The sequence below is a fragment of the Pelodiscus sinensis genome, chromosome 2 (assembly GCF_052426305.1).
Source record: "Pelodiscus sinensis isolate ZL-2025 chromosome 2, ASM5242630v1, whole genome shotgun sequence".
Taxonomy (NCBI): Eukaryota; Metazoa; Chordata; order Testudines; family Trionychidae; genus Pelodiscus; species Pelodiscus sinensis.
Window position 1 is genome coordinate 159,306,013 of NC_143053.1, and position 13,398 is coordinate 159,319,410.

The 13,398-nt window shown below is 38.9% G+C and overlaps 1 protein-coding gene across 9 annotated transcripts in view; it reads right to left on the minus strand.

The window, feature by feature from the left end:
* IKZF1 (IKAROS family zinc finger 1) overlaps positions 1-13,398 on the minus strand; it is a 102,702-nt gene that overhangs the window by 23,398 nt on the left and 65,906 nt on the right. For 3 of the 9 annotated variants that reach the window (XM_075921674.2, XM_075921678.2, XM_075921673.2), the window contains exons 4-6: positions 12,184-12,243; positions 9,039-9,299; positions 788-955 (exon numbers count right to left, since the gene is read on the minus strand). In XM_075921674.2, coding sequence (XP_075777789.1) covers positions 788-955; positions 9,039-9,299; positions 12,184-12,243 — 489 coding nt within the window. The remainder of the gene's footprint in view (positions 1-787; positions 956-9,038; positions 9,300-12,183; positions 12,244-13,398) is intronic. The other 6 variants (XM_075921679.2, XM_075921676.2, XM_006136352.5 and 3 more) reach the window with 2 other exon arrangements.

The window sequence follows — 13,398 nt, forward strand, 5'->3', positions numbered from 1 at the left end:
TAGACTACAGGCTTCTTGCGCAAAAAGCTTTTTTGGAAGAGATCTTCTGAAAAAACTTTTTCGAAATAGAGCGTTCACACTGCAACAGCGCATAGAAAAAGTGATCTTTTTTGAAAGATAGCATCAGACGCTCTCTCGCATGTAAGCAGTGATTGTTGTAAATGGAATGGCCACCAGAGCACCTGCGCTTTTTCCTCTTTCCTCTTCTTCTGAAAAAACCTCGCTCTTCCCCATCCACACACACATTTTTGTAAAAGAACGCTTTCGCAAAAGGCTTCTTCCTCATAGAATGAGGGTTACCAATTGCTCAAAAAGCCCTCTGTTCTTTCGATTTACTGTCGAAAGAATGCACTTGCAGTGTGGACATAACAAGTTTTGTTGGAAAAATGGCCATTTTTCCGAGAAAACTCTGGACTAAACATAGCCTCAGATGCAATCCTTATTCATGCAAGTAGTCCCATTAAAGGGGTTGTTCCCCTAAGGGTTGAAACATCAGAACCCAACATGGAAATTTCCAACCAGCCTGGGGCCAAGAAATAAAGAAAAGATGATTATTTGGGGTTGCTAAAATAAATAGAATTGTGACGAGGCTTTCTCACTGTTCAACGTTTGCAGCTAATCACTTTTTGTTCATATCCCAAGCTGGTTAAGCCTGAAATGAGACCACTTGCACCCTAACCTAAGCAGTCTTTGCAGACTTAGTGGCAGTGAGCATGAACATTACACCTCGCCCTGACCAGGAAGTAAGCAAACTTTGTCCAAAAAGTGCTTGGATGTGGTTACTTACCAGAATGAGTCCTCAGGTGGCCCGTGAGGGCATCCCTGCGTCGGCAGGCATAGTTGCACAAGTGACATTTGAAGGGTTTTTCGCCCGAATGCAACTTTATGTGGCGAAGGAGATTGCCTTTCTGAGTAAACGAGGCTCCACACTGACTGCAGTGGAAAGGGCGTTCCCCTACAAGGAAAAGGAGAAATATGTGAGAACAAAAATCTTACATAGGAACAAGAGAAAGATTTCAGTGAGAAAGTTGTTTTCTCACTGGTGCTCTATGACTTCCACCGGCTGCAGGTTTGATATAACATGAGGCTTTCAGACTAAACCTGCCAGTTTCTTAACGCTTCACTGGCTGGGTCAATTTGATCTGAAAATCTAATTTTTTTTTTCTAAATCAGAATGGCACATCACAATGCAAATTCAAACTCATTTAAATAAAGTGACTGCAACATTTTGTGTTGAAGAGCCACTCTTCCTGATCAGCAGTTTTGGAATAAACCAATATCCAATTTTGCATGTTGTGGCATTTGGTGGGGTTTTTAATGTGGCTTTTTTCAAAGGGTCTTTAAAATATGCCACTGAAGCAGCAAAATAAAAAGGAAACTCATTAAAAATGCATTTCAGGATCACAAGTTCATTTCAGCGTTACATTCTTATATTTAAATGAAAGGCACTTCATTATAACAGTTATAATAACTTCTTTTCATTTACATTTTCCCTGTATTTTCCCTTTCAATTTCTTCTCCATTACCTGTCTGTCCCTAAGCAGCCAAATCAGGAAAGAGACAGAAAAAAGAGAGAGAAAAATAAAATGAGAAGTTAAGACAGTGTAAAGGAAACCCAGCACCTTCCATACAAAAGTCCTGACCTCCCCTAGACAGGATATGAACATAAGAGTTATATTAATGTGCTGTGCTTTTCTCCACTTCAGATAAAAAAAATCCAACCATTTAAGGAAGCACAGTCATTTGTCTAAATTGGTACACTTTATCAAGGGAGAAAGTGAGAATGCCAAACCAAAGATGTAAATATAGCTTTAGGCTGCATCTAGATTGGCATGATTTTCCGGAAATGCTTTTAACAGAAAAGTTTTCCGTTAAAAGCATTTTCGGAACAGAGCGTCTAGATTGGGACGGATGGTTTTCCGCAAAAGCACTTTGTGCGGAAAAGCGTCCGTGCCAATCTAGACGCGTCCTCAAAAAAGCCCCTATCGCCATTTTCACCATTGGGGCTTTTTTGCGGAAAACAAATCTGAGCTGTCTACACTGGCTCTTTTGCGCAAAAGCTTTGCGCAAAAGGAACTTTTGCCTGAACGGGAGCAGAATAGTATTTCCACAAGAAGCACTGATTTCTTACAGTAGGAAGTCAGTGCTTTTGCGGAAATTCAAGCAGCCAGTGTAGACAGCTGGCAAGTTTTTCCGGAAAAGTGGCTGATTTTCCAGAAAAACTGGCCAGTCTAGACACAGCCTTTTGTTTGGGGTTTTGGCTTTTTCGTATTGCTTTTTGAAATTGTTATGCTCTTTTGAGGTACCTGATATTTTAAAATTTCTGCAAAGTGGCATATGTGTTTAAAGTTGCACCAAATGCGACAATTTACATAAAAAAGGAATCATGTGTATCATCTTCCCCAAATCCTTCTATCATTTCTGTTAGCCATAAGAAATCCCAGAGTGTGTCATCAAGCCAACCTTTGAAACTAATTTTCTCACATTTGTTTGTCCTAAAGGAAAACTAAAATAATTTAAACTCAGCTAATGTTTTACTGATAAAATTGATCTTTTTTTTAGTAAAGATATGTACAATGCAAAAGAATAATACATGTTTAACAAAATCTAATCAGTAAATACTTCCTTTTCCCCCCAACCCATATGAACATCTCTTCTTATCTTGCACATTTAGAAATACCTAGCTTGTGTGTGAAAGCATACAAAAACAAGCTATAACCATTCTCGCTACTGCATAATATGGCTAGATAGCTCAGCAACAAACAGATAGAAGCGAAGCTCACTCTGATCTATGAAGAATCCTTTGCTTGGGTGATCTCTATAATCAGGGTCAGATTCCTTAACATTCAAAACTGTGCTAATGGGAAACTATTCTGTGAAAAGGAGCATTTGACCAAGTGTCCTCAGGAAAGTCTGAATCTCCCGTTTTAGGAAACGTGTTCCTGTCTTCATCACGGCCCACATATTATTTAGGCACTTAAACTCCTGTTGGAATTAATGAGAGTTTGGTGCCTAAATACCATTGAAGATCTGGTTCCCAAAAAAGAGCCAGATTCTCTTGGCTAGTGTAAAATGGTGCAGCTCTACTGAAGTCTGATGAACAAGCCCCAGGGTTGTACAAAATGATCATTTGAGAAGAGGTTATTTACAAAATGGGTTGCAAAGATCTGAGTGGTTAATGGAGTCTGCCTCTCGTTTGCACTCTCTACATCTCTGTAGCAATTAATAGAAAAGATATTTTTGAGGGTGGAGTGAAACAGTAACTGAGAAGCCAGTTCACATTGACCATCACAAATACAGAGGAAACAGTTAATTCTTACTAAGCAGCTTTTCTGTCATCATTTGAATTAGCTTTACTTTGAGAAGCAAAAGAAGAAAAAATAAGGATGATAAAAGCATGCAGGGAGAGGCATGCAGAGTAAGACTGAAAAGCTGTGTACTCTCTAATGCTATATAATTCACAATAAGAGCATTTATTAGGGAACGAATACTTCAGTCACTGTATTGCAACAACTGAAAATACCTCTGCACTAAAAGAGAGTCCATCCATGTAAATTTGCTCCCACTACCCAAACTGTCCACTCTACAGCTATGGGGATGTAAAAGCATGTACTCACTATGGGACCTAATGGACCAAATAACCTTCAACAAGAATGGCAAGTCAGTCCAGGATCTATCTAGGAATACCACTGGCCATGAGAACCTCACACAGAATGAAAGACACTAGTTCGCAGAAAGTAAATTTTGTCTTTTTATATGAGAAATCTGGTTTAACTGTTTTATTGATTTCCTGTCTAGGCACTATTTAATTTCCTCTTAAGTGTCAGTGGCCTTAGCTAGGTCTTAACATAGAGATGAATTTCAATCCCCCTTGAGCAAAGTTTATCACATCCTCCTTACTTGCATGTTTTTCATCCCTACTAAAACATTTCTTATTGCAAGTGCACTCACATACACATTCACATGTGTAGGTGGACTATTTTTAGAGGTCCATATTGCCATTTGAAAATTTTAGGGGTCCACAATGGTTTTCAATTTTTTTTTCATTTGTGGACCCCTAAAAATTTCAAATGGAAGTGCAGACCCCATTATAAATTTTAGATATAGTTGGTGGACCTCAGGTTGAAAACAGGTGCTATATGGTAATGACAACCTTTTGTGGACCTCTTAGACATAGTTTGCAGACCCTCGGGGTCTGCAGCCACAGGTTGAAAATCACTGCTTTAACCACTGACACAAACCAGATACACAGGACCCTCAAGGCATGTCAATCTTGACCTGCAACAAGTCCTCTCCAAAACATTCTGCCAATCACATGATATTATGGGGATTATTCTGAAAGGTGTGGAACACTAGCATCTCCGTTTGGCTTCAATGAGTATTGTGGATGCTCAAGCAACCTTCAACATCAAGCCATATATGTTATTTTCATAAGCTGGAAAAATAAGGACGATGTTGAGATGGCCAGAGCCCTCTCCATTAGTGATTTTAGCTAAGTGTCCCCCTAAAGCTAGGTGTCAGATGCACACAGCCATCACTATATCTGATGGTTCCTAATATGGTGCATTAGTGCACTCAGGTCCTGACAGGTGAAAATATACCACCCTACCTGCTTACTGGAGAATGTGTATGAATTCTTCAAATGATCAATAGCAGAAGGCTATTGGTGACTTTGGCTAATGGATCCCATGCTCAGAGGTCTGAGAATCAGTAAGCATGCCTTTTTCATTTTAAAAGTGCTTTCTGAAAAATTTAACATGAAAGGAACAATAGGCTGAATATCATCAACCGGATAACAGATTGGGGGCCAGATAGTCATGAATGCATTCCTCTAGTACAATAAGGAGAAGCTGGTAACAATATTGGTGTGCAGTCTGGGTCTTATAGCTACTCACAGACTGGAGTGGGCAGAAAATATCAGGTGCTACTCTGCATATCTACACTTGGCAGGTGTTTTCATTAAATGTAATTATGTCTTTTTATCAGGTCAGGCAGTCATTATATTTTGGCGTTTTAGTGTGCCAGGGTTTTATTCATTTATCAAATATTTATTTAAGAGCTCTTCACTGTATATGCAGGTTTTACATGAATTAGCAGCAAAGTAATTCATTTGCAAGGCTTATTCCCTCATCAGGCACATATTGAAATGGGCTTCGGCATAGTCAGTTAAATGTCTTTAATAGCGTATCCCATTTCCACTTTAATTTTCACAACAGACCTGAAAGGGAACCAGTTACTGCTATTTCCCTCTGACATCCCTTTAATTTAGAATAGCTGATCCTGATCCTGAGCGCCTTCTCCAATCCCTGCACAAGATGAGCTCCAATGGACTTCAGCAAAGATTTTCTCACAAAAGGAGTTCAGTATCAGACCCTGTTCAAAGCACTGACTTGATCAGACAAGCTCACAGGACAATTAAGGAACCTAACTTAGGACTTGTGGTTTCATTTATAATAAAAAAATGATGTGGATTCTAATGAGTGCACTAAAGCATGCATGGTGTTTTCCGCACCATTCTACATGCTATATACTTTAATTGCATCCTGTGGGCCAAATTAATAATCCTAAAGGTTGCTGTGAAGAGGACCAACACTTCACTAGGACTTCTTGAAGGTCTTGGGCCTAATGCTCCATCGCTCTTCATGTTGTGTATCCATTTACACCTGTGCTAAAAAGTGAGTACAAATTTGTCAGTCTAGGTTAGTAACATTTTATACTCACTCTACGCAGATATAAATGACTCCACCTGCTTCAAAGCAGAGGAAATTTGGGCTCAGGGTATACTTCCATGGGTACCGAGAGTGAGGAATGTTCACAAGTGGATTCTGCTATGCCATTTTGAAAGATGTTGCATACAGTCCACCCAGAACTGCTTACCACTCTTTGGTATATGGAGATAGGGAGAGTTGTGTCCAGGTATGCCCCCATGTAAATTATTCACCACTGCCATTAGTATCATCTCCATGAACATCTCTGCTTTACAGAAACTTCTATGAGAGAAATCTCTCTTCTGTGAGGAAATGCTAGAGAGATAAGGGGTCTCCACCTCCCCTCATCCCCAAATCCTGCCATGCAACCACACTGGAACACACACAACTTGACCCCTCTAGGTATTGTTACCACCCCTCTTCTGTGATCATCACAGAAATTTGCAGAGGGACTATACAAGGCCTAGTTCAGTGGTGGGGAACGTTAGGCCCGGGGCTGGATGTGGCCCCTGGCTTGCCTGGATGTGACCCCCAAGGCTCAGGACTCCCCCCCCCCCCCCCCCCAGGCACTGGGGAGCCTGTGCTGGCACTCCAGCCCTCCTGAAACCGCACCATGGGGCTGGAGCACAGAGAATCTACTACCTAGGCCCTCCTAAGTTCTGGTGTGCAAGGGGAATAGGGGGAGTGTCATTCTCCTTAGTCAGGGGCCATATCAGTGAGGTTTTTTTGTTTTGTTGTTGTTTGTTTCTCACTTGTATGCGGTCCCCGACTGAGTTTTCTCTGAGTCAGAAGCCCCTGACCCAAAAGAGGTTCACTTGGCCAAGTTCAATGCAAGTATTGCTGAAACTCTGTTCTGAAGACTTAGGGCCTCATTCTACCTCTATGGACAAGCAGGAATTTTACCCAGGATTCATTCACAGGTCTGAGAAGCTTTTCTACAGGGACTTTTAGAGGGCTTTTTGTTTTCTTTTCTTTGTTTGTTTTGTTTTTCAAACATGGAAGTATCTTTCCTCCCTGTTCATTGTATCAGACTTTTTGCAAATAATAAATTAGCTTCATCATGCAAGTAGCTTAATACTACAGCCAGAAGCTTTGGGCTGACCAAAAACACAGCTTCTTGCATATTATTATATCTTCCTAAAAATAACTCTCTGGCTAAACAAGAGTTTCCATATTAAGTCTATTTCAATTCATGCAACTCTATTATCTTTATACCATTATATGTTGAGCCAACTGGGCCTGTCAAAAGAACTCTTGTGGACATTTTATCAGCTTTCAAAGAAGTACACTAACATTCAATGAAAGAAAAACCACCAAACCCTTTACTATAGCTCTCAAGTACATAGCAGTATCACACTTTCAATAACTTTTCATTGCGTTTTTCAATAAAGATGCAAAATATCTGCTTTTCTCATGAAGGATACATGGTATTTTGAAAAAGATTTCTAAACATCACCATGATCATTGCTTATCACTACTCAATGTTCTGTTATTGTAGCTTGGGCAGTTGCATTTAAAATGATAAACACCAGAGTTGGAAAGGTTGTTCTGGGTCATTTCATGCATCTTCACCAGTTAGTGCATTACTGGTCTCTACATTAAAACCCATAACTATTTTATTTAGCCTGCTCCTGAATGACTCTAGGGCTTCATCTAGACTACAGGATTCTTTCGGAAGAAGCTTTTCTGGAAGAGATCTTCCGAAAAAACTTCTTCCGAAAGAGAGCATCCACACTGCAAAAGTGCACAGAAAAAGCATTCTGCTTTTTGAAAGAGAGAGTACAGACTGAATGGACACTCTCTCCCACGTAAGCTGTGATTGCAATGGACGGAATGGCCACCAGGGCACCTGTGCTTTTTTTTTTTTCCTCTTCTTCCGAAATAATTCTCTCTTCCCCATCCACACATGCCTTTCTGTGAAAGAGCTTTTTCACAAAAGGGCTTCTTCCTCGTAGAATGAGGATTACCAATGCCGGAAAAACAACAAATGTTTTCTCGATTTTCTTGTGGAAGAACACAATTGCAGTGTGGACGTTCCTCAAATTTTGTCGGAAAAACAACAAATGGAAACTCTAGGTGAATTCTTCCCTTTCATACCCAACAATCTGGGCTACAATTTTAGGCTCTGATCCTGCAACTGGCTATATACAGCTCAGCCCTATGCCTGTGACAAGTTTCAGCACTAAGTTCAGAGTGACCCATCCTCAGGCACAGTCAATGGCAGGATCATGCTTTTAGGCCTTACTATGTGGTGTTATGATCATTAGTTCCTATGTTCTTTGAGGCTCATTAGAACAAGAGAATCCAAAGAGAAGAGCTGCAGCATCGTGATAATGAAAAGCTACCATATGTGAAAAAACAACTTCCTTCCATGACTCTTTGAAGTCCTGCTGAGGAGTTTCAGATGATCATTAAAATGGGCTTTTATTCTGTAAAGTGTTTGCCATGAAATCAATTATGGTTGTTTACAGAAATTATGAAAAAAGATTCTTAGATTTGCAATTTAATTAATTTGTGACATTTGAATAACATGATCTTTATGCAGTGATGGAAATATGAGAACAATATTTTCTTAATAGTGCAAAACAATTCAAAAAATGTTCATGTAATTTTGTCTTCATTAAAAAAAACCATGCCAATGGAATGCCTTTGGAATCAATGTAACTAGGATAATTTACTATTGTTGATGGTATAAAGGAATAAATGATATATTTATGTATGTCTCATTGTGGTTATACAAAGGGGTCTCAACCATTTCTTTCTGAGACCCTCCCCCAAAATGTTATCAAAGCTGCATGCCCATCTGTGCCACAGTGGTTTTTCTGCACATAAAAGCAAGGATCAGCATTAAGGAGTAGAAAGCAGGGCAATCACCTCGTAGACCTTACACCACAGGGGGCTCTCAAAGTTAAATTACTTAGGCTTTAGCCCTATGTGATGGGGTTTCAGGTTTTTCTCTGGGCCCCAAGAAGTCTAATGCCACCCTTGCTTCGCAGACCCCCCCCCAGAAGCCTGCTTACAGTCTCCGTGCCGCCCCGAATGGATAGTCAAGAATCACTGAGTTATACAATAGCACGTTAGAGCTGTAACCTTAAATCATGGGTTCCTTTTCAATTTAGGACTCTCTGGGTTGGAGCCAATTAACTTTAGGAGGAATCTTGCTTCATTTCAAATTCAGAATGGAACGGCTGAGTAACACAGTTTCAAATGCTTAAGGAAGCAGCAATGTTATTATAAAAGGGAACATGGTTCTAACACTCACAAAATAAATCTTTTCCTATTTATGTGGCCAATTCTTGGCCCTAAAGGAAAAACTATGCCAGGCCTTACCAGTGTGGCTTCGTTTGTGAACCATGAGCACATTGGGACCGATGCAAATTATCCCACAGATATCACATTTTAGCTTTCCGTTAGGAAGTCGAATGCCTCCAACTCCTGACATAGCTTTGCTGCCTGGGCCATTGTGTGAGCCATTCATTTTCTCTCCAGAGGCATCAAGCATTCGTAAATCCTCTGCACATTCTTCCCCATTCATTTCACAGGCACGCCCATTCTCTTCATCACTCTGAGTCTCTATTTTAATATTACTGGCTGAAAAAAAAATACAGGATGCCACTCAGTTTTGTTACAAAATAAACATAGGTGGCAAAGAAACAATCAAATCAAAGGAGAAAACTTCTAAAGAGAATGTACAATATACCTTAGCACAGAAGCAACTTATATGGAGACATTTTTATGTGCAACGAAGTGAGTTCAGTGACATATGGAATAATGGGCAATGGATACCAGTAACCAAGCTGATAAAGTCTTTCATATTTTTGTAGTAGTAACATCTGCATTGTCAATCCAAATGAACTGGTAGGAGACTAATAATGAATTCATATTGTTTGAGTTTGTCTGACACCAAATAGTGAAAATAAGTACCCATCAAAGACAATGGGTGTCATTAAAAATACATTTGACGTTCTCCAGTGACAGCCTTACCAGGACATCATTTCCTAAGAGTAGGATGAGACCGAGGGTTGCACTGCTGTTGAATTCACATATTGATTGATTTGTCAATATAAAAGGAGAAAGCATGGCAGTGGGAAGGGAAGAGGACTTAGGGCTTGCTTACACGAGACAGGGGATCGAAGCTGCAGCGATCGATTCACCAGACGTCGACTTATGTCTGCTTAGATACGATAAATCAACTTCTGAGTGCTCTCCTGTCAACTCCCATACTCCACCAGGATGAGAAGAGGAGCCAGAGTTGAGGGAGAGCAGCCCCTGTTGACCTTACAATGTTGAAAACACCAACAGTAAACACCAACAGTTGACTTCAGCTACACTATTTATGTAGGTTATATCTACTGTGGGAGTATGCACTGTGGAGTAGACCACAGCCAAAGAGCGAGAAGGAAGAGGGTGAGATTTCTGGGGTTGGAATTGTGGTTGAAGTAAAAGGAGCAGAACTCATGCACTTGGGATGGCATGACTGGAGGTTACTGGGTTATAGGTCAAAGCCTCAGGAAACACGGACAAGTGATGGGAAGAGGGTCAAGTCAGCAGGAGGGAACTGGAGAATGGTTTAGACTGAATAAAGGAACTGGATAAACTAGTGTTGAATAAACTAGTGGTTGAATAGAGCTATCTAAAATACCCCCACATTATACTTAAATAGGCATTTTATTTCTTAAGCAGTCTGAGTAGATGAGAGAATGGAGCCGGTATTAGACACCTTTAAAAGAACCGCATCAGAAAATTTGCTTTTTCCTGAAGTCCCTTTTTAATGCATATGATGCTGTATAATTAGTCAAGTAATATAGGTAAAATGGTACTACTAGTTGAATTACATCAATTAATTTTTCTCTTTCAAATATGAATAAACTATATGGTAAAAATTTTGTATGTGATAATTGCCTTTCATAGCTGCTGCATAGGTGACTGTTATCCTGTGTGAACACAGCAAAGACCTGAAACCTTTGAGAATTAACCAACTATGGGAGGCCTATTGTCAATTATGATAATTCCATTATTCAGTCTATGCCTTCACAGGGGTTGTATTATATTACCTTTCCATCCGTCTCCTTTATATTACAGCTGGTCAACATTTTTCCATTTTTATTGTTGAAAAACAGTCTTTTCTAATTGAAAATGATTGTTACAATTGAAGTTTTTCCCCCAAAAAACTTTCATTTTTATCAGCAAAATCAGAACAATGACAAATTTATTTATTTATATTTATTTAAATATTTTTACCCCACCTCTCTATTATTTAAAATATTCGAGATGGCTTACAACATTTTTTAAACACAATACAAATATATATAAAAATTTAAAATAAGAGCCCCCAGAGGGACATAAAAGCTCCTAAAAAACATCGAGAAGAGGAACATACACATATAGACTCAAACCCCAGTAAAAGTATGAGTAAAAAGGATGGCTTTAGCCTGACGCCGAAACAATGCTAGTGTTGGCGCCATGCGAATATCCCGGCAAGACTGGGATATAAATTATTGTCTTAGCACATACCTATTTTCATCCAGTCCAGACCTAAGATTTTCTTCCATTGTAGTAACAATGATTTTATATTGATCAGCAACATAAAAGATGATGCAATATTGACATATATTAAACCAAGGTCCATAAGGGATATAGTAGGTCTGGATGTTCTTCTAAATATGAAATCGGTTCATCAAACTCTTACCTCTATTACACCCAACAATCACACAAAAATCAAATGATCCAGTGGAATTGCACAGATGTAATTGATGTTAGAATTTGGCCCAATATACGCATTGCTATAGGATAAAAGTTGAGGACAAAGAAGGTTAGTGTTAACATTGGGGGGGCTGAACTTCTTCTATAGGTCCATAGGGTCAATCTAGATATTTTAATGTGTTTTTAAGATAAAGTATTTCTATGCAACCTAAGCCTGGGACAAGTTCCTCTCCAGCTTCCTTCCTAAAGAGGAGAATAATTCAGAGTTCCAGAAAAAAAATACTATTAATCTCTTAGCAATTTAAAAAAAAGCATGGCATTTTTATATACTACATGGCTGGCTAATCAGAAGTGATTAGTAATTTTCTCTAAATTCAGTGGCAGTCAGAAAGCACACATTTGAAAATGTAACCTGGTTGGTTAATAGAAATGTACTGCCTTGTCACATGATAGTTTCCAGCCAATCTTGCATCAGCCTGTCTTTCTCACTTGTAGAAATAAATTATTGAACAAGTTAGTCTTATTTATCAAAAATTACTAATACTTCTGTTTTAGCAGACCCAGCCAAATGTGACTTTCAAAACATTTATATTCATTAAGAGAAAAACTTAATGTGGGGATAACAAAAAAGGATTAGATTGTTTATGTCCTTATGTAGCTCTTGTAATTAAATGCAGACAAATGTAAATTACTGAGCACTGAAGTGACGAAAAAAATAAAAGTGCCAGATGGACATGCCCTTCAGTGAATTGACAGCACACTGTATACTTACGGGAAAAAGATTTGGGAATTATTGCGTGAAAATCTCTAAAGCCTTCAGCCCCATATGTAGCTGCAACAGAGAAGGCAAACAGAATGCTGGGTTGTGGTATTGCTAGCAGTAAAAGTAAAAGAAGATGAATTTATTATTACAAAAGATGTTGCTTACCTAAAAGAGAGGCAGACATAGCACAGAAAAGATGCAATATAAAGCAAGGTCAGCAGAATGATAGCTAGGAGGAGAATGCTCGTGTATATGCATAGTAATTTCCCTATGAAACATTCTGTTTTCCCAGAGTTCCGTAAGTTTTATGATGTTTTGTGAGAGCCCAACAATTCTCTCAATTCTTCCTTCCTAGATAGGGCCAGTTTCTGCAGGTAAAATTCCCACTGAAGCCAAAAGGAGCTGTGAATAGAATTTTCAAGGGAAAATCTTTGGAAGGAGAGGAATGTGTAAGTCTGCGAGCCCCTTTGCAAGCCTCTGCTTTTGTCTTCAAGGGAACTATATTTTAGAGGCCTAATCCAACTGTTTTTTCTTTAGAGAGCTGTTCCTTGTATCTATGCAATCATCTCTATTTGCTTTAGTGACAAAAATGAGATTTGGCTGCTTTTTTTTCCACTTCTGTTAGCCCAGTGCAGTTAATTGAGGGCTTGTATACATGGTGCATTAGATTACACTTAAAGGGTGACACCAGCATGTCATGCTCTAACTGGACCATATTTTTAATTATCAAAAATAGCCATGGAGGTAAGGAGCAGTAAAGTTCTCAAAAGGAGCCTGGCTATAGCACCGCAGGAAATGGGAATAAAACCAGTGGAAATGGAAACATGTTTAACATGATGGAAGGAAGAAAAGATAATTAGCTGAAATGTATTCAAGTACATTTTTGTAACTGTAATCGTGATCAGGGCGTGGCATCAGCAATAACTTGCAGATATAAAGTTTTGTCAAAAACTTTATACTTGGATTAGGTTAGGTATCAACATTTTCGGTTTCAGGTGGAAGAAGAGACTTGTATGATCTCCTTCCAGTCTATAGAGGTTCTGACAAGTCTTTTAGGGAGCAGGATTTCAGATTTCAGATTTACTGATGCAGCAATAAATACCTGATACTTTGTATTTTCCAAACAACAAAATATTATTTGCCTACTGTACAAATAAGACACTATATATATAAAATCTGTTGTTATTATTATTATTATTATTATTATTATTATTATTATGAAGA